Below are 20,782 nucleotides of genomic sequence, written 5' to 3' on the forward strand. Positions count from 1 at the left end.
TCGTGTTGGAAAGCTTTATTAGAGATCCGATTGCAAGTAAGTACAGTAGTAACACACTGCGCACACTGTCCCCTCCTATCAAACCAAAGTCTCTCAATCCCCCAGAAACACCCTGTTCCGCCTACTGTTTGACCATCTACCTCAGGCCCAGGAAAGACAAATACAGCTGTGGTGTTGGTGCTGCCTCCTTTTATGTGCATGGTGTTGTGTCCTACTTGAATCACATCTAGGGCAAGGATCTCAAGCGCAGTTTATGGAGGTCCTGGTGTCTTGCGACTTTTATTCTAACCTGCTTAGTCAATTCAACAACTGAACCTCATTGCTTCTAAATTAGATGTGTGAAGGGTATTTTTTTTTCCTAAAGTCTTTAGCACTTGATTAGACGAGATATTCATTTCATTAAAGGTACAGTGACCTATCAGTCACCCATCTTAGAAGTTCTACAATTAGGCAGCTACTCAAATAGTTAGGCCAGCTCTCACTACCAAACGCCCCAGGAATGAGTCTGACACCCCTGATCTAGAGCTTCCATTCTACAACATTTGATCATGATGCGCCTTTAGACTTTTGGAGCCGATTTATCTTGTCACTGAGAATGGGTGGGGAAACAAGGGCAGGACCTCCCTGAGCTGCTGATTACCCTGCCTCCCGCTATCATGTCAGGTCTATCATGTCAGGTCTCCTGTCGGCCGACTGCTTCCAGCGTGAGAGAGCGCTGGACACGCCCCCCCGTGTGACCAGAAGCTCTTTCTTCATCCCTGCACCCGTGATCACGACTACTGTGACAGGCTCTGCAGCACAGAGCCGTTATTTGTGGTACCAGGATAGTTAGATGTATTTTCCTCTGCTCAGATTTCAGCAATTCCTCCAACAGCCACAAGGGGGCGAGGGTGTGAAGCAAGACACCCTTACAGGAGTTGGCCGAGGTGGCAGAAGGAACAACTGGCCCGCCCGCTTAAGGGCTCAAGCGGTTCTGCGAGTCCTAAGACTCTCGGGCTGGAAAAAGAGTGCCTCCGGGCTGGAGAGAGACTCACCTACCAGATCATCGACACTGTTAACACGCGTGCACACGGAAGCAATGAAAATCAACATTCCAGAGTCATCGACAGAAGTGATCTGCTTTCTCAGCACCAAGTTCGTTCCCAGGGTTAAGTCTGGGAGCCTGGAAAACCGGCTCTTGTGGAATATCCTGTTTTCCTACAGACCGGCTCTGTGCAACAGCGCCGCCCTGGTGGTGAGCTGGGGGAGGGAGCCTGCGATGGGGCAGCAGTGTCGACGAGAGGTGTGCGCACATCAGGCATGCGGTTCCTCACTTTGAAACTAAAGAGGTCCCAGGGAGGTGACAGGATTCCCACAGACGTCTCCGAATTGGTAGCAAACAAAAGCGTTAAAATAAGTGTCAGGATTGTCACAAATCTGGGCCGAGCCTGGTACTGAAAGAGCAAACTTTTTTTTTTAAAATCACAAACAGATATAATAAATTATGGGAATCACTGTTCCCGATAATACAGTGTTGCTTTCCAGACTGTTTCCTGGAAACTCTTCAAGGTGTTACTGGATCCCAATAACACTGGCAAGGCAGCGCCTAGTTGAGGTCACAGAGCAGAGCGAGGTCGTGCAAGGGCGTGTGAACTTTGACCTGCACCGCTGGTCTCCGCGCTGCCCTCTGAGGAATCAGCCAGTGCCCCGCCCCCCACTGCTCTATGACATCACCGCAGATTGGTAGCAGATGCTGCTTTCTGATTGGACGACAGTATAACTGTCATAATTATGGGAGGCACTGCTCCCGATAATTACTGCTTACATTGGTAACGAGCTCATTATTACTTGGCAATAAAAAAAAGAATCAATAGCAATCGCTGATAAATTAACACTAATTAAAGACACACCCAAACAAGACAGGTGCTGCTGCCACTGCCAGACAACAGAAAAACAACTACATTAAAGGAAGCTTCATACACCCCACTAACACACAGAGGGGAGGGCGCCTGTCAGTCGGTCAGATCGTCAATGAGACAGTGTCAGGCTGTCAGTCAGTCTGTCAATGAGACAGTCAGTGAGTCAGTCAGTCATCTTGTCAATGAGACAGTCAGTGTGTCAGTGTCAGGCTGTCAGTGTGTCAGTCAGTCAGCTTGTCAATGAGACAGTCAGTGAGTCAGTGTCAGCCTGTCAGTGTGTCAGTCAGTCAGATTGTCAATGAGACAGTCCGTGTGTCAGCGTCAGTGAGTCAGTGCATCAGTCAGTATCAGTGTCCGTGTGTCAGCATCAGTGCATCTGTCAGTGTCAGTGAGTCAGCGTCAGTGAGTCAGTGCGTCAGTCAGTGTCAGTGTGTCAGCGTCAGTCAGTATCTGTGTCCGTGTGTCAGCATCAGTGAGTCAGTGCGTCAGTCAGTATCAGTGTCAGTGTCAGTGTGTCAGCGTCAGTGAGTCAGTGCATCAGTCAGTGTCTCTGTGTCAGCGTCAGTGAGTCAGTGTCAATGTCCATGTGTCAGCGTCAGTCAGTATCAGTGTCCGTGTGTCAGCATCAGTGCGTCAGTCAGTATCAGTGTCCGTGTGTCAGCATCAGTGCGTCAGTCAGTATCAGTGTCCGTGTGTCAGCATCAGTGCGTCAGTCAGTGTCCGTGTCCGTGTGTCAGCATCAGCGAGTCAGTGCGTCAATCAGTATCAGTGTCAGTGTGTCAGCGTCAGTGCATCAGTCAGTGTCAATGTCCATGTGTCAGCGTCAATGTCAATGTCCGTGTGTCAGTGTCAGTGTCACCAGCTCTAGAAGAGGTTGTCAATATTCCAGACGTCTCCGCTCAGAGCGTTTGCTGCCCCCTGCAGAGTCCAGGTGAGCAGTGCCAGCTGTTTGCGGAACCGTGCCTCGTCAAACTTCTCCGGTTTCGAGCGCAGCAAAGCCAGGTGCTCTGTGAGCGCGCTCAGTGTGTGATCGCCGCGGCCGTGCAGCACGTGGCGGAAGGGGGTCTCCACGGCGGAAACATACTGAGACAGGAAGTAGTACTCCACCTGCGCAGACACACAACACACCGCCAGTGAGTCAGACAGACAGGAAGTACAGACAGGTAAACAGGAAGTATTACTTCACACACAACACACCACCGGGCAGCTAGAACAACAACGACACAGACAGGGCAATGAGTACAGACCCTCATGATCCGCATGTTGTACAGGCGTGTTATCTTGTCATCCTGGACATCGCTGTTCAGAATGGTTTCTCTCAGCTTCTCAGCTGCACGGTTATAATCCCCACGCGCTGTGAACACCCAGTGAGGAGAGAGGCCTCGCTCCTACAGAGAAAGACAGGTTTATACAAACTGCACCGAAGGGAGACAGGTCTATACACACGGCACAGAGAAAGAGAGACGGGTCAATACACACAGCACTGAGGGAGAGAGACAGGTTAATACACACTGCACTGAGGGAGAGAGACAGGTTAATACACACTGCACTGAAACACAGACAGGGTAATTTACACCACACTGAGAGAGAGAGACAGGTTAATACACACTGCACTGAGGGAGAGAGACAGGGTAATACACACCACACTGAGAGAGTGGGGGCACTGACACACAGGGCAGGGCACAGTATATATAGAGCACACATGAGTGTTTATGTACACTATGGCACCCACAGGTCAACACAAAGAGTGCTTCTAGCTTCTGCCCAGCCAGCCCAGATCCTCCCAGACAGCGACCAGAGACCCCCGCTCCCCCGCCAGGCCGGCCCGTACCTGCAGCTCGGCCGAGTACTTGCTGAGCTGGGCGCTGAACTGCAGCGTGGTCTCGCTGTAGCAGGGGAAGTCCAGCGGCACGATGTGGTCGTGCGCCAGGCGCAGCGCCATCTGGCCCACCAGCTCGGCCACGGCCAGCGCCGCCTCGGGCAGCCGGCCCTGCAGAAACTCCTGCAGCCGGTCCGCCGTGTCCAGCGGCGTGTTGGTGAAGGGGTAGGGCCGCGCCTCCTGCAGTGAGGAGAGAGTGTGTGAGGGTGTCACTGTGCAGTGCAGAGGGGTGTCTGGGTCTCACTGTGCAGTGCAGAGGGGTGTCAGGGTGTCACTGTGCAGTGCAGAGGGGTGTCTGGGTCTCACTGTGCAGTGCAGAGGGGTGTCTGGGTCTCACTGTGCAGTGCACAGGGGTGTCTGGGTCTCACTGTGCAGTGCAGAGGGGTGTCAGGGTGTCACTGTGCAGTGCAGAGGGGAGTCATGGTGTCACTGTGCAGTGCAGAGGGGTGTCTGGGTGTCACTGTGCAGTGCAGAGGGGTGTCTGGGTGTCACTGTGCAGTGCAGAGGGGTGTCTGGGTCTCACTGTGCAGTGCAGAGGGGAGTCATGGTGTCACTGTGCAGTGCAGAGGGGTGTCTGGGTGTCACTGTGCAGTGCAGAGGGGTGTCAGGGTGTCACTGTGCAGTGCAGAGGGGAGTCATGGTGTCACTGTGCAGTGCAGAGGGGAGTCATGGTGTCACTGTGCAGTGCAGAGGGGTGTCTGGGTGTCACTGTGCAGTGCAGAGGGGTGTCTGGGTGTCACTGTGCAGTGCAGAGGGGAGTCATGGTGTCACTGTGCAGTGCACAGGGGTGTCACTGTGTAGTGCACAGGGGTGTCTGGGTCTCACTGTGCAGTGCAGAGGGGTGTCTGGGTCTCACTGTGCAGTGCAGAGGGGTGTCAGGGTGTCACTGTGCAGTGCAGAGGGGTGTCTGGGTGTCACTGTGCAGTGCAGAGGGGTGTCTGGGTGTCACTGTGCAGTGCAGAGGGGAGTCATGGTGTCACTGTGCAGTGCACAGGGGTGTCACTGTGTAGTGCACAGGGGTGTCTGGGTCTCACTGTGCAGTGCAGAGGGGTGTCTGGGTCTCACTGTGCAGTGCAGAGGGGTGTCAGGGTGTCACTGTGCAGTGCAGAGGGGTGTCTGGGTGTCACTGTGCAGTGCAGAGGGGTGTCTGGGTCTCACTGTGCAGTGCACAGGGGAGTCATGGTGTCACTGTGCAGTGCACAGGGGTGTCTGGGTCTCACTGTGCAGTGCACAGGGGTGTCAGGGTGTCACTGTGCAGTGCAGAGGGGTGTCAGCTGTGCAGTGCAGAGGGGTGTCTGGGTCTCACTGTGCAGTGCACAGGGGAGTCATGGTGTCACTGTGCAGTGCACAGGGGTGTCTGGGTCTCACTGTGCAGTGCAGAGGGGTGTCTGGGTCTCACTGTGCAGTGCACAGGGGAGTCACGGTATCACTGTGCAGTGCAGAGGGGTGTCTGGGTCTCACTGTGCAGTGCACAGGGGAGTCATGGTGTCACTGTGCAGTGCACAGGGGAGTCACGGTATCACTGTGCAGTGCACAGGGGTGTCACTGTGCAGTGCACAGGGGTGTCTGGGTCTCACTGTGCAGTGCAGAGGGGTGTCAGGGTGTCACTGTGCAGTGCACAGGGGAGTCATGGTGTCACTGTGCAGTGCACAGGGGAGTCACGGTATCACTGTGCAGTGCACAGGGGTGTCACTGTGCAGTGCACAGGGGTGTCACTGTGCAGTGCACAGGGGTGTCTGGGTCTCACTGTGCAGTGCAGAGGGGTGTCAGGGTGTCACTGTGCAGTGCACAGGGGTGTCTGGGTCTCACTGTGCAGTGCAGAGGGGTGTCAGGGTGTCACTGTGCAGTGCAGAGGGGTGTCTGGGTGTCACTGTGCAGTGCACAGGGGAGTCTGGGTGTCACTGTGCAGTGCACAGGGGTGTCACTGTGCAGTGCACAGGGGTGTCTGGGTCTCACTGTGCAGTGCAAAGGGGTGTCTGGGTGTCACTGTGCAGTGCAGAGGGGTGTCTGGGTCTCACTGTGCAGTGCAGAGGGGTGTCTGGGTCTCACTGTGCAGTGCACAGGGGAGTCATGGTGTCACTGTGCAGTGCACAGGGGTGTCTGGGTCTCACTGTGCAGTGCACAGGGGAGTCATGGTGTCACTGTGCAGTGCACAGGGGTGTCTGGGTCTCACTGTGCAGTGCAAAGGGGTGTCAGGGTGTCACTGTGCAGTGCAGAGGGGTGTCTGGGTGTCACTGTGCAGTGCAGAGGGGTGTCAGCTGTGCAGTGCAGAAGGGTGTCAGGGTGTCACTGTGCAGTGCACAGGGGTGTCACGGTATCACTGTGCAGTGCAGAGGGGTGTCACGGTATCACTGTGCAGTGCAGAGGGGTGTCAGCTGTGCAGTGCAGAAGGGTGTCAGTGTGTCACTGTGCAGTGCACAGGGGTGTCACGGTGTCACTGTGCAGTGCACAGGGGTGTCTGGGTCTCACTGTGCAGTGCACAGGGGAGTCATGGTGTCACTGTGCAGTGCACAGGGGTGTCACTGTGCAGTGCACAGGGGTGTCTGGGTCTCACTGTGCAGTGCAGAGGGGTGTCAGGGTGTCACTGTGCAGTGCAGAGGGGTGTCTGGGTGTCACTGTGCAGTGCAGAGGGGTGTCAGCTGTGCAGTGCAGAAGGGTGTCAGTGTGTCACTGTGCAGTGCACAGGGGTGTCACGGTATCACTGTGCAGTGCAGAGGGGTGTCACGGTGTCACTGTGCAGTGCAGAGGAGTGTCAGGGTATGCACAAGCATCTAGATTAGTCTGTATGTCAGCGTATATCCATGTGCACCGTATTCAGAAGTGCACAGTACATAATAGTGTATATATACACAGTATAGCAGTGGACAGAACAGTGTACAGGAATGCAGTAAACAGGACTGTATATAACAGTGTATACATAGCAATGGACAGTACAGTACTGTATATAGGAGTGCATATATACTGTAGCAGTGGACAGTACTGTATACAGGAGTGTATATATATATACGGTAGACGTGGACAGTACAGAAGGAGTGTATATACTGTACACCAGAAAACTGCAGTGTATATAGAACATTATGTACAGGTGGTTGTACCTCAGTGAACTGTAGCTCCATGGCCGGTACTCCTGCAAAGGCTGTAAAGCTGTAGGCCCCACTGTTCAGAAACAGCGGCTTCACTCTGAGACAGAGACACAATTAATCCACCTCTTACTGCTGTTATTACATGCTTGTGAACCCCGTTATTGACAGTACAGTACAGGAACAAGTCAAGGTTTATTCCACGCTAAAAAGAGAAGAAAAGAAACACAACGTTTCAGTGAGGGAACACCTCCGAAGAAGGCTCCACAGCCGAAACGTTGTGTTTCCTTTCTTCTCTTTTCAGCACAGGAATAAACCTTTACTTGTTCCTTTGCAGCCTGCGCCTGCTGACGCAGCCCCCTGCTTGAACCAACACTGCGTCACGTGTTTCTACACATTATCCCACACAGCTCCCGTACGTCAGTATAGCACCATCACGGCAAGCTATCCCATGGTGGGGACACTTACATGGGACTCCCCCAGGAGCTGCCCTGGCTCTGGGTGTAGCTGGAGATCGTCTGGCCAGCGTGCTTGGGGTGCTCCACCTGAGGAGGACAGCGAAGGAAGCAGATGACAGATGAAGATGTAGGAGAGAGAGGCAGTAGGGAAAGGGGGAGAGGAAGGAAGAGGGAGGGAGGAGGTGGGATTTGAGGGGGGAAGGGAGAGTGGGAGAGGGAGACTGTTATCTTGCTCCAAACCCACCGAAATGAGAGAGACTTGCTTCCTCCTCACTTGTGAGTCAACAAGCTGCCGCGGGGTCCACCCTGCTGATGATCCTACCAGCACAGCAGGCGGGACAGTGGAGGCACACCCTGCACCACCACCTCAAGCCAACAGGAGGCGCTCCTGAGCTTCACAGGTAGTAAGGGTGCTAAATCACAATCCACATTAGCTCCTAAAGCCCATCTTTGACCAGCCCACTGTGACTGTGATTCCACAATCAGAGGCGGCATGGCCAGGGCTGTCTTGCTCCTCAGCAGCACCCTCCTGTGGCTGTATGTGGCATGGCATGTGGTGTGCTGCTCCCTAGGAGATTTCCAGTGGCCCCCTTCCCAGATTCCCGACCTCTTGCCCAAGAACAGTGAGGGTCAATGTGATGGCCTTCAGCCCCTCTAAGCTAGTTTGTGACTTCTTGCAACACTGCTTCTTCTGGATTTAATTTTTGACCTGGGCTACTTAAAAAAAAATTGTAATGTTCTTTTTCCTGTGAAGATGTTCCAGTTTCCAGTTCTTTACACTAACCTGGTTCATGGCTACTTCAACAAGTTTGGCCAGCAGGGGGCTGGAGTAGACTGACAGCTTGTCATCCCCTGGAAGACAAAGGAGCCAAGCACTGTGAGCATCAGAGGATAAGAGCACTGAGGGAGGAGCTGGAGGCAGGGCTTGGGGTTTGAATAGCCTGTGATGACAGAGGGAGGGGCTGGAGGCGGAGCTGGGGGTGTGAACAGCCTGTGATGACAGAGGGAGGGGCTGGAGGCGGAGTAGGGGGTGTGAACAGTCTATGAGGACACAGGGAGGGGCTGGAGGCGGGGCTGGGGGTGTGAACAGCCTGTGATGACAGGAGGAGGAGCTGGAGGCGGGGCTGGGGGAGTGAACAGCCTGTGATGACAGAGGGAGGGGCTGGAGGCGGGGCTGGGGGAGTGAACAGCCTGTGATGACAGAGGGAGTGGCTGGAGGTGGGGCTGGAGGTGTGAACAGCCTGTGATGACAGAGGGAGGGGCTGAAGGCGGAGCTGGGGGAGTGAACAGCCTGTGATGACAGAGGGAGGGGCTGGAGGCAGGGCTGGGGGAGTGAACAGCCTGTGATGACAGAGGGAGGGGCTGAAGGCGGAGCTGGGGGAGTGAACAGCCTGTGATGACAGAGGGAGGGGCTGGAGGTGGGGCTGGGGGTGTGAACAGCCTGTGATGATAGAGGGAGGGGCTGGAGGCGGGGCTGGGGGTGTGAACAGCCTGTGATGACAGAGGGAGGGGCTGAAGGCGGAGCTGGGGGAGTGAACAGCCTGTGATGACAGAGGGAGGGGCTGGAGGCAGAGCTGGGGGAGTGAACGGGCTGTGAGGACAGAGGGAGGGGCTGGAGGCGGGGCTGAGGGTGTGAACAGCCTGTGATGACAGAGGGAGGGGCTGAAGGCGGAGTTGGGGGAGTGAACAGCCTGTGATGACAGAGGGAGGGGCTGGAGGCGGGGCTGGGGGTGTGAACAGCCTGTGATGATAGAGGGAGGGGCTGGAGGTGGGGCTGGGCGTTTGAATAGCCTGTGATGACAGAGGGAGGGGCTAGTGGTGGACAGAAATGGAGGAAGAGGAAGAGGAAGACGGATAAAAGGAGGGAGGGCAGAAACAGAGAAAGAGAGAGGAAAGGAGATTCTTCTTACCCAGAACTGCACGGTCCAGACTGAAATAGGCGATTGCCTTCAGGTGCAACATGGACAGGTAACCCTGACAAAAATAGGGGGCAATGGTCACAACACCTGTGCCACTGTGACACAGACATATTGATACTAATTTCTAGACAGGACTCGCCAACACAATGCAGTGGTATATATGGTCAACCAGACATAATATTCTGATGTGTTCCAGGGGAAGTTCTCCGAGGGCCTGCCCAGTACTGTGTCTAAGACTTAATGGAACATATACAGTACACAGCTACACACCTCCAAAAAAAGCAGCCTTTAAACCGCAGTTCCTACCTCCAGCCACTCGGTGGCGCCAACACTGCCAAAGTCACCTGCATCCCAGCTGACAAACAGTAGACTCCTCCTGGGCTGGAACCCTGAGGGAGAGCAGCCAAGGAGAGAGAAGGAGAGATGGAAAGAGAGGGAAAAATGTAAGAAAGGGGACAGCTTGAGTTCTGTGATTCAGGTGTCGCTGGGTTTCTACCCAAGTCATGTCACTGGCCAGCTGTGACCCCAGTTCCCCAAGAGGAGGCGCACCAGAGGAGCCACAGCAAGGAGGAGCCTCACAACAGCTCTCATCTGTGAGGGGCGCTGTCCTGCAAGACACTGTGGGGCTGCCTGTCCTCTCTCTGAGCAGCACAAGAGTTGTCGAGACGAGCTGAGATACAGTACCTACCGCGTGTGAACTGGGCTTGGAAATGAAAATGTCAAAAATAAACAATAATATCAGCAAGAAAGGTTGTGAGAGAGACTGTGAGTGCAGTGTGCTGAGCTGGCAAGCGGAGGGCGCTGGTAGGTGAGCTTTCCCAGTGACAGGTGCAGGAGACTGACCATTCTGGACCATGGCGCTGAATGTACGGGCCAGCTCCATCAGGATGGCTGTGCCAACAGCCGACTTGGCTGCCCCTGGATCCCAAGAGTCTCGCTGGGCACCAATAATGATGTACTGATCTGGAGAAAAAAAGAGAGAGAGAGGGGCATTGATACACACAAGCTGGACAGCACGGTACATTACTTCACAACACTCAACAGTCAGTGAGGCTGTCAGTGTCAGTCAGTGAATCAGTCACTCAGTGTGTGTTCAATCTGTCAGGCTGTCGGTCAGTGTGTCAGTATCAGTCAGGGTGTCAGTCTGTGAATCAGTCACTCAGTGTGTGTTCAATCTGTCAGGCTGTCGGTCAGTGTGTCAGTATCAGTCAGGGTGTCAGTCTCTGGATCAGTCACTCAGTGTGTGTTCAATCTGTCAGGCTGTCAGTCAGTGTGTCAGTATCAGTCAGGGTGTCAGTCTGTGAATCAGTCACTCAGTGTGTGTTCAATCTGTCAGGCTGTCAGTCACTGTGTCAGAATCAGTCAGGGTGTCAGTCAGTGAATCAGTCACTAATTGTGTTCAATCTGTCAGGCTGTCAGTCAGTGTGTCAGTATCAGTCAGGGTGTCAGTCTGTGAATCGGTCACTCAGTGTGTGTTCAATCTGTCAGGCTGTCAGTCAGTGTGTCAGTATCAGTCAGGGTTTCAGTCTGTGAATCGGTCCCTCAGTGTGTATTCAATCTGTCAGGCTGTCAGTCACTGTGTCAGAATCAGTCAGGGTGTGACTGTCAGTTTGTCTGTGAATCAGTCAGTCAGGGTGTAGTCAGTCTGTGCAGCGGGTGTCAATATGTAACTCACCTGGCTCACTGCATCCCTCTATGGAGCTAAAGATGTTGTTGAGCAGTATCGCACTCATGCTGTTGTAGACACCCAGCCTGATCTGGCGGCCGTCGCCTGAGCTGAGCCCTGGTCCCAAAGCGTAACGGACATAGGGCAGGCGTCCCTGCCACCCTCGTGGAGATACAGGTCCAGAGAGCTGACTGATATTTTAAAAGTAGACCAAAAGATAGAGACATTAATACAGACCCACTGGACACTACAGTCCATTAACACTGCACTGAGAGAGAGAGGGGTTAATACAGACAAACTGGACACTACAGTACATTTACACTGCACTGAGAGAGAGGGGTTAATACAGACACACTGGACACTACAGTCCATTAGCACTGCACTGAGAGAGAGGGGTTAATACAGACACACTGGACACTACAGTCCATTAACACTGCACTGAGACAGAGGGTTGGGGGCAGGTCTACCTCAGCAGCTTGGATGCCACGTTGGCACTGATGGGCAGAGCAGGTATTGAGGGCAGGCCCGAGGACTTGGTGGGTGGGAACTGGGTGTGGTTAAAGGAGGGGAAGCCAGGGGTGAAGGGGTCACCCGTGCCCATGTGCACCTGTGATTGTTTAGGAATAAGAAGGAGAGGTCACAGTTCATTTGCAAGCATGAATTCTATTTGACAATATATGGTAAGTTGTGTTAATGGAAACCAATGCCCAATTTACCATCTCTGAATACAGAGACAAAGTATTGCACTGTCTTGTACTGCAGTGTATTATTTTATACTGTCCTCTAACAGAGAGTGTGATATTGTACCATCTCTAATGAGTATTGGCATGCTGTACCTGTTCACCATTGCACTCACATGCTCTGAGATTGCCACACTGCTGTCCAGGCCTAGTCTACGGGGGTCCTGGGGTACATCTGCGGGGTCAGGGTAAATCAAGACCCCCACAGCTCCAGCCTGCTGGGCGTTGGCCACCTTCTCTGCGAAACTGAGCTCCCCAACCCGCACGATCACCACATTGCCTTCTGCTGGTACTCCCAGGGACTGCACCAGCTCGAGATCCTCCCTGCGGCCGTAGTTCACATAGACCAGGCCCCCCTACAGAGAGAGAAGGGGAGACATGAGAAGGGAGGGAAAATGGGAGAAGGGTGGAGGGGTTTAATATAGACACACTGACCACTACAGTACATTAACACTGCACTGAGAGAGAGGGGTTAATACAGACACACTGGACACTACAGTACATTAACACTGCACTGAGAGAGAGGGGTTAATACAGGCACACTGGACACTACAGTCCATTAACACTGCACTGAGAGAGAGGGGTTAATACAGACACACTGGACACTACAGTACATTAACACTGCACTGAGAGAGAGGGGTTAATACAGACACACTGGACACTACAGTACATTAACACTGCACTGAGAGAGAGAGAGGTTATATCATTACCTTGACAGTCCCAGTACCGCTGTAGGCACAGTAGGAGTCCAGTGGTCTCTCCAGTTGGATCTGTTCAATCACATTGCCATTTCTGTCCACGACTGAGAGGGTGTTTGGCTGTGTCCTGGACAGTCAGACAGACACAGTGAGAGACAGACAGATTACAGTGGTTCCAGACACAGAAAGACTGCTGCACAGAGCCTGACAGGAGAGTGAGGACTGTGCACACCCTCCTCTGACACCCCCTGTCAGATCACTCACCCTGGGACTCTGCACAGAGCCTGACAGGAGAGTGAGGACTGTGCACACCCTCTTCTGACACCCCCTGTCAGATCACTCACCCTGGGACTCTGCACAGAGCACACCTTCCTCTGACACACCAGAGTAATAGAATCCTTGACTTGTTGGGCCCGAGTGGCAGTGTGAGTGTGTGCCTGCACTGGGCCATGTTACCTGGACGGGAACTGCAGGTTGGCGAAATGGGAGTCGGTCCAGGTGTGATCCATCTTCAGCTGCCTGAAGAACTCCAGCACCTCCGTCGCCAGGCTGTTCCCCTCCGAGGACCCCGGAGGATGAGGCATCCTGCTGAAGTGCCTGAGTGAAGAAACAGAACCAGGAGAATACTGTGTCGCAGCAATGTTGGGGTATCAGCGTGCCTGTGTGTCACAGTGCCTCCTTGTCTGTGGGGTACACAGCAGGTCAGAAGTGTATCAGCACATCAGTGTGCGAGTGTCAATGAGTCAGCACATCAGTGTGGTCAGTGAGTCAGGGCATCAGCGCGTCAGTGAGTCCATACTGTATCAACACATCAGTGTGTCACTGAGTCACTGTGACACGGTATCTGATCACTAGTGTGTTGGTGAGTCAGTGTGAAACACTATGTGTGTCCGTGAGTCAGTGTGAAACGGTATCTGTACACTAGTGTGTCAGTGAGTCAGTGTGAAATGGTATCTGTACACTAGTGTGTCAGTGAGTCAACGTGACTCGGGATCTGTACACATATCAGCCTCTCTCACCTCACAGTGCTGCCTATGGTCTCCTCCTTCAGGTATTTCCTCAGCATGTCTCTCAGCTCCCCCAGGTACAGGACCCCATCCTCAGATGAAGAGTCCAGGACAGCGGAGTCATCCACCGGCACCAGCTCCCCCTCGGACTCCTCGCAGGAGTAGCACGACCCACGGAATGTGACGTAGCCCAATAGGAATGCTGCAGCAACAGAAGACCCGCCCTCAGCACAGTTCTCGGACTATGATTGGTGGCTGGTACACTAATGCAGAACATTATTCAGCATCATTCTGTATTGACCTATATTTCTGTATTGTATTACCCTTTAGTCCCAAACAGGGGAGGATGACATGCTGGGCAGGTTATTGACAAAGTCAACAACACAATGGATTGAAAATAAGGACCAGCAGGAAACAGAGACCCAAGGATGCGAGAGGACTTTAAGAACTGAACCACTGATGGGGAACGGGAGGCACATCTTTACACTAAGGGTGGTGGGTGTCTGGAAGAACAGGCCCAGCTCCAGCTGTGTTATTGAAACTGACACCCGGAGAGCTGTGAAGAAACAGCTGGAAGGGATCCCAGGATCAATGTGCTTCACAGACAGGCTGAGCAGGTTGCCTCTCCTGTGTGACCATTCTACTGTAACCAGAACGATACTGAGGGATTATATACTGGACTGGGCTGGACCGGTGTTGTACTGCATTGCTCTTACTAAATATGAACAATCTACAGTGAACACTAGCACTGGAGACCTTTGCTAAATATGGGTAGTATGTAGGACAGCAGTATCCCTCCATTAAATCTGAGCAGTGTGTACAGCAGTATACCTGTAGTGAATATCAGCAGTGTAATCAGAGTGAGGTAAAAGCCGGCTCGTCTCCGGTCTCTGGGCTTCCGTAGCACCAGTGCGGTGATGTCACTGGTAAGCCCCGGCTCCAAGTCCTCCTCAGCCTCCGATTCGACGAGCTTCATCTCCACCCGGCAGTCTCCGCCTTCCTCTCCGTCCCCTTCCTCCAGGCCCCGCCCACACCGCCTCTGCCGGTATATAGAGCAAGAGGTCTGGGGGGCGGGGTTAGAATGCTGGGGAGAGGGCGGGATTAACACATTAACAAAGGCCACCACTGTGCTTCCATGCTACAGTCCGAGAGCAACAAAGATGGATAAATGCACTCATATCCAGACAAGCAGAGAGTGCGAGGAAGGGGAAGGTGAAGGAGAGGCTGAGGAAAAGAGTGACGGGGGGGGGGGGGGGGGGGACAGGAGCTCTTACCCCACTCAGCAGGGATCGAACGGTGTCCATGTGATCATGCGGAACTCCTCCTTAGCAGCCTGTCAGCACACAACACATGGGCAATCAGGCCTCTGTGGTTGGCCACGCCATGCCACACCGGGCTCGAGGGCACGTCCACACAGACTGGCAACCCAACAGCCATCTCCCACGCGGGAATCCTCAGGGAGCGGCCCGCACAGCTGGCACCGCTGTCTCCTCACTCTGCCACCGGACCAGGACACGGGACCCCTGCCGTCTCACAGATCCCTCCCTGATCCCCATCCCCCTGCCCGCTCCTGCCTCTATCCTTCCTTCTCCCTCCATCCTTCCCTTCCAATGCCTCTTTCTTCTCTGGCGATCAGCTGCTCCCCGTTCCCTCAGCTGGTCTGATCGGCGTGCCCACTGAAGAAACACCCACCCCCCACAATAAGACAGTGCCTGGAAACCCAGACGAGCTACGTCACTGACAGCGAGTGACACGTGGACAGACAAACATTCCCCTCTCCCTGCATAAGGATGATAAGTCTGAAGCCAGCGATAAGGAGATCCACCCAGTCTGACACACTAACACATACTGCACCTGCCTAGCTGCAGTGTTAATGTACTGTAATGTCCAGTGTGTCTGTATTAACCCCTCTCTCTCAGTGCAGTGTTAATGTACTGTAGTGTCCAGTGTGTCTGTATTAACCCCTCTCTCTCAGTGCAGTGTTAATGGACTGTAGTGTCCAGTGTGTCTGTATTAACCCCTCTCTCTCTCAGTGCAGTGTTAATGTACTGTAGTGTCCAGTGTGTCTGTATTAACCTCTCTCTCAGTGCAGTGTTAATGTACTGTAGTGTCCAGTGTGTCTGTATTAACCCCTCTCTCTCAGTGCAGTGTTAATGTACTGTAGTGTCCAGTGTGTCTGTATTAACCCCTCTCTCTCAGTGCAGTGTTAATTAGGATCCTTGTTCGTTGCCTTTTTTTTTGGAAAATCCTTCCAGGAATGTACAGGGTTCTGATCCTCTTTGTTAATCACGCAGTAAGCAGGAGGCTGGGGCTGGGAGAGAGGTAATCCGTGAAAGTGAACATACCAACACTCCCAGCCTGGCACCAGGGCTGTAGAGCAGGGGGAGGGGGGAGCTCTTGCTTGAGAGCGGTAGTCAGACTCATCATAGCGCAGCATGGCCCAGATCGGCTTGTTTATCCTACTGTCAGAGTGCGCAAGTGCTTCCTGCATGGGGAAAGTTCCCTGACCCCCTGCCCCAGTAACACTGCACTGCCATTGGCCAGTCCAGAGTGCCAAAACAGAGACAGAGCTGGGGGAGAAGTGTGTGTTTGTTGACTCTGTTAGGAGCTGTGTAACTTTATTAACCACACTTCAAACACCACTACTCTCTCAGTGCACTGCTCTCCTCAGCCCCACTGTAGTGTCCAGTGTGTCAGTATTAACCCCTCTCTCTCAGTGCAGTGTTAATGTACTGTAGTGTCCAGTGTGTCTGTATTAACCCCCCTCTCTCAGTGCAGTGTTAATGTACTGTAGTGTCCAGTGTGTCTGTATTAACCCCTCTCTCTCAGTGCAGTGTTAATGGACTGTAGTGTCCAGTGTGTCTGTATTAACCCCCCTCTCTCAGTGCAGTGTTAATGTACTGTAGTGTCCAGTGTGTCTGTATTAACCCCTCTCTCTCAGTGCAGTGTTAATGGACTGTAGTGTCCAGTGTGTCTGTATTAACCCCCCTCTCTCAGTGCAGTGTTAATGGACTGTAGTGTCCAGTGTGTCTATATTAACCCCTCTCTCTCTCTCAGTGCAGTGTTAATGTACTGTAGTGTCCAGTGTGTCTGTATTAACCCCTCTCTCTCAGTGCAGTGTTAATGTACTGTAGTGTCCAGTCAGAGAAAGACGCTCTGATCATGAACAGCAAACACAAAAGGGATGTTTTATATTTATTTTGTTGTTAACACAGTACAGTTGGGTATATTACAAAATTAATCTAAAAAAGCTGCTTTTAACTGCTTTTCCAGAATGACTCACTCTTACACAAAACTTATCATTTCCATCTCCAAATAAATTATCAAAATTCATGCAAGGAGGGCAGATGATTCAGCATAATGCTAGATCTACAAAGCTCATCTTTACAATCTAAAACACTCCAGATTAGGCAACTTCTGAAACAAGTGTTAGAAAACGATAGCAGACATTATGTAAAGTTCACAGTGATTTTCTTAACAGCAAAGCTTTTAGAAGAGCAGAGCACTCACCCTCTGTGGTTCCTCTCGGCGACTATCTGTCAGTCTGCCAGCCCAGACCTGCCACTGAACTGCAGAGGCTCCGCCCCTCACCCTCGCAACTCTGGCTTGCCATTGGCCAGAGGGAGGGGCCCTGGCGAACCATGGTTTCCCTTGTTACGGGTCTGTTGCTGAAGCACAGCAGCACAACTCTCGAGAATCAATTCAGAATCGTTCCCACCTTGCCCACTTGGCTCCTTGTCATGTGTCAAGGATCCCCCCCATGTCATTCCTGACACAAGCTCCCAGGGAATGGCCTTCATGTACATCTTGTTCCAGACACCCACAACTCCCTGTGTGAACAGCTGCTCCCTCTTGACCCTGAATGGTCCTGGTTTTGATTTCCTATTGTCTACATGGGTCCTTCTTTCACTGCTGATGCCATAACAATGCTCCAGCTTTTCCCAGTGCTGATATGAAGCATTCATTTTGCTGTCTCCTACCCAGGCTGAAGAGATTAAGTTCCTTCAGCCATTCTGCTTCTTTTCATTTAACTGAAAGCCATTTGGAATCTCCACTGGTTTAAGAAGAGCTTCACGGCTGCAGCTGCTGTACAGGTTCTCCAACACATCGCAGGCTCTGTGGCACCCTCTCGGTGATGTCATCATGAGCTCCGAGGCACCCTCTCGGTGATGTCATCACAAGCTCCGAGGCACCCTCTCGGCATTGTCAGCGGGGCAATTTGAACCTGCGACCAATCAAATTTCCCAGCAGGCTAGGCCACTCTGGAGCCCCCTGACACTGCGAAAGACATTGTTGCCTTCCAGGACAGTAGTGGCCTCTCTGTCACATGGTCCCTGAAGGAACCAGAGACGAGCATCGACACTGTAGCACAGACGCACACACTGCCCTGTTGTTCCACAGCCGTCTGTCGGTCAGCAGCCCACCCAGCCCGGCAGGACCAGTCCCTACACAGCGGTCTATCTGTCAGCAGCCCAACCCGCCCAGCAGAACCAGTCGCTCCACAGCAGTCTGTCAGTCAGCAGCTAGACCAGTAGAACAGAACCAGTGGCTCCACAGCAGTCTGTCTGTCAGCAGCCCAACCCGCCCGGCAGAACCAGTCACTCCACAGCGGTCTATCAGTCAGCAGCTAGACCAGTAGGACAGAACCAGTGGCTCCACAGTGGTCTGTCTGTCAGCAGCTAGATCAGTAGGACAGAACCAGTCACTCCACAGCGGTCTGTCTGTCAGCAGCTAGATCAGTAGGACAGAACCAGTCACTCCACAGCGGTCTGTCTGTCAGCAGCTAGATCAGTAGGACAGAACCAGTCACTCCACAGCGGTCTGTCTGTCAGCAGCTAGATCAGTAGGACAGAACCAGTCACTCCACAGCGGTCTGTCTGTCAGCAGCTAGATCAGTAGGACAGAACCAGTCGCTCCACAGCGGTCTGTCTGTCAGCAGCTAGATCAGTAGGACAGAACCAGTCACTCCACAGCGGTCTGTCTGTCAGCAGCTAGACCAGTAGGACAGAACCAGTCGCTCTACAGCGGTCTGTCTGTCAATTACTTCGAAGTGCTCCCAGTCTCTGGAAAGAGGTGTGGTGAATGACCTACAAGACTGTGCAGGATCAGAGCATGAGACCCCCCCACCTACTGGCAGTGGTGCTGAGAGGAAACATCGCAGCTGCAATCTGAGCCACAGAAGCAGGGGTATTCTCCAAGATTCTGGAGAGCAGTGGATATACAGTTTATACTATAGTATATTTATTATACATAATGCCTTTTGTTTAAAATAAAAATCAAGACACTTTAAAAAAAGATTAAAAAACTCAAAAGTGCATCACAAAAACAAGACAAATTTGAAATAAATTCTAGTTAAGCAGAAAGTCGTGGCAGTCTCTGGGTAGCCTGCTAACATCTGTGGCTAAACAAGACCTTCACTGCACAGCAGTGTGATCCATTCCAGCTTTTACAGTGTTGTTAGACTCCCACTGCACAGCAATCTGATCCACACCAGCTTTTATGGTATTGTTAAGACTCCCACTGCACAGCAGTGCGATCCATTCCAGCTTTTACTGTGTCATAGGACTCCTACTGCACAGTCTGATCCACTCCAGGATTTACAGAGTTGATCTACCCCAGGTTTCACAGCACTGTCAGTCAGACTCCATTCTCAGCCCTGTCAGTTCAGATTTTAGCAGCTGCTGGAGACTCTTATACAACAATCATAGATGAAATGAATTCAAGGGTAGTGTAACTCCAAGTTGGCCTGTGCAAATGAACGCATGCAGCGTGCCTGAAAGCTCCAGTGCCTGGTGTGACTAGCGAGAGCTAGAGGGGACCAGGTCGCGGTCTCGCTCTCTCATGGCGTGTACTCCATCTCTCTCAGCTCGGCGCAGGTCAGCTGCGGGTGTGCTGGGATCTTGGTGATGAAGTCGCGATCCCCCCGGGAGAACCTCTTCACCTGGCAGCTCCCTGGACAAACACAGACACCACTGGAGGTGAAAGAGGAACACATGGAACAGTGCTGTGTGACGCTGTGCAGCGTGGGGGTGTGCAGTAGTGGGGCTGTCCTGTGTAGCTGCTTCCTGTCTCACCGTGTCTCAGGCTGGGGTCTCTGGAGCCCAGGCGGCAGGAGAGGCTGATGCTGCGACAGACCAGTGAGCTAATGCACAGTGCAGAGAGGTAGAGGAGCAGGAGGTCCTCACTCTGTATGGAGACCTGTAGGAGGAACACAGCAGTGCTGTATCACACAGACAGCAGAGCGATCTGTCCCAGCGTGTCTCTGTCACACAGACAGCAGAGCGATCTGTCCCAGCGTGTCTCTGTCACACAGACAGCAGAGCGATCTGTCCCAGCGTGTCTCTGTCACACAGACAGCAGGGCGATCTGTCCCAGCGTGTCTCTGTCACACAGACAGCAGAGCGATCTGTCCCAGCGTGTCTCTGTCACACAGACAGCAGAGCGATCTGTCCCAGCGTTTCTCTGTCACACAGACAGCAGAGCGATCTGTCCCAGCGTTTCTCTGTCACACAGACAGCAGAGCGATCTGTCCCAGCATGTCTCTGTCACACAGACAGCAGAGCGATCTGTCCCAGCGTTTCTCTGTCACACAGACAGCAGAGCGATCTGTCCCAGCGTGTCTCTGTCACACAGACAGCAGAGCGATCTGTCCCAGCGTGTCTCTGTCACACAGACAGCAGGGCGATCTGTCCCAGCGTGTCTCTGTCACACAGACAGCAGGGCGATCTGTCCCAGCGTGTCTCTGTCACACAGACAGCAGAGCGATCTGTCCCAGCGTTTCTCTGTCACACAGACAGCAGAGCGGTCTGTCCCAGCGTGTCTCTGTCACACAGACAGCAGAGCGATCTGTTACAATGTGCCTCTATCACACAATCATTCTCTGCTCTCAGCACCATCTCCTTTTCCTCTCGCTCACTCTGTTCTCAGGACTCCTCCCTCGATGGATGACCCTCAGGTGACCTCTGGCTCTGATGTGCGTCTGCAGCCCCGCCCACTCCGAGGGACCCAATGAGAGCAGCGCTGGGACTGTCGGAGTTGAAAACCACACCTGGGCCTCCCCACTGCCATCCTCCACCACAGCCCTGGACAGACATACAGACACTGCTAAAGACACTTGGACGGACTGTCCCGTGGCTTACTGATGGACAATCAGAAATGACAGAGATACACAGACTGTAGTTGCCCAGCCACATTCTCACTTTGCCTCTGCCTGGAAGACTCCACTGTCAGAGTGACAGGGGGGGTAATTCCTTGTGCAGCGACCCTGTTGGACACAGAAACACAAGACTATAACACAAGCTGAAAAGGACAAAGGAGCTATAACTTCACAGAAACACTCCATCATCCTCAGATCTGTAGAGACTGTAAAGACACTCAGTCCAGCTCATCTTTATCTTCACATTCACACTCATCACCATCAGATCTGTAGAGACTGTA

At 53.0% G+C, this 20,782-nt stretch overlaps 2 protein-coding genes across 4 annotated transcripts in view; both read right to left on the reverse strand.

The window, feature by feature from the left end:
- tfr2 (transferrin receptor 2) lies at positions 1-16,903 on the reverse strand. Of its 2 annotated transcripts, none has more exons than XM_088911550.1 (18): positions 16,856-16,903; positions 14,620-14,678; positions 14,177-14,384; positions 13,358-13,547; positions 12,795-12,935; positions 12,351-12,465; positions 11,757-11,996; positions 11,368-11,507; positions 10,910-11,091; positions 10,078-10,197; positions 9,541-9,623; positions 9,226-9,289; positions 8,100-8,167; positions 7,326-7,402; positions 6,873-6,957; positions 3,730-3,957; positions 3,146-3,286; positions 1-3,005 (listed from the first exon to the last, which is right to left on the reverse strand). In XM_088911550.1, exons 2-18 carry the CDS (start codon positions 14,647-14,649, stop codon positions 2,763-2,765), a joined length of 2,355 nt encoding a protein of 784 aa, XP_088767676.1. In that variant the 5' UTR covers positions 14,650-14,678; positions 16,856-16,903; the 3' UTR covers positions 1-2,762. The 2 variants fall into 2 exon arrangements, with proteins under 2 accessions (XP_088767676.1, XP_088767675.1); XM_088911549.1 differs by having other exon boundaries at positions 14,177-14,429; positions 16,856-16,879.
- ctc1 (CST telomere replication complex component 1) overlaps positions 16,528-20,782 on the reverse strand; it is a 23,220-nt gene continuing 18,965 nt past the window's right edge. The window contains exons 20-23 of one of the 2 annotated variants that reach the window (XM_088911547.1): positions 20,545-20,609; positions 20,262-20,427; positions 19,420-19,543; positions 16,528-19,297 (exon numbers count right to left, since the gene is read on the reverse strand). In XM_088911547.1, the coding sequence (XP_088767673.1) occupies positions 19,185-19,297; positions 19,420-19,543; positions 20,262-20,427; positions 20,545-20,609 (468 nt within the window). In that variant the 3' untranslated portion in view covers positions 16,528-19,184. The remainder of the gene's footprint in view (positions 19,298-19,419; positions 19,544-20,261; positions 20,428-20,544; positions 20,610-20,782) is intronic. The other variant, XM_088911548.1, reaches the window with a different exon arrangement.

Source organism: Atractosteus spatula, chromosome 3, assembly GCF_055471065.1.
Source record: "Atractosteus spatula isolate fAtrSpa1 chromosome 3, fAtrSpa1.hap1, whole genome shotgun sequence".
Classification (NCBI taxonomy): Eukaryota; Metazoa; Chordata; class Actinopteri; order Semionotiformes; family Lepisosteidae; genus Atractosteus; species Atractosteus spatula.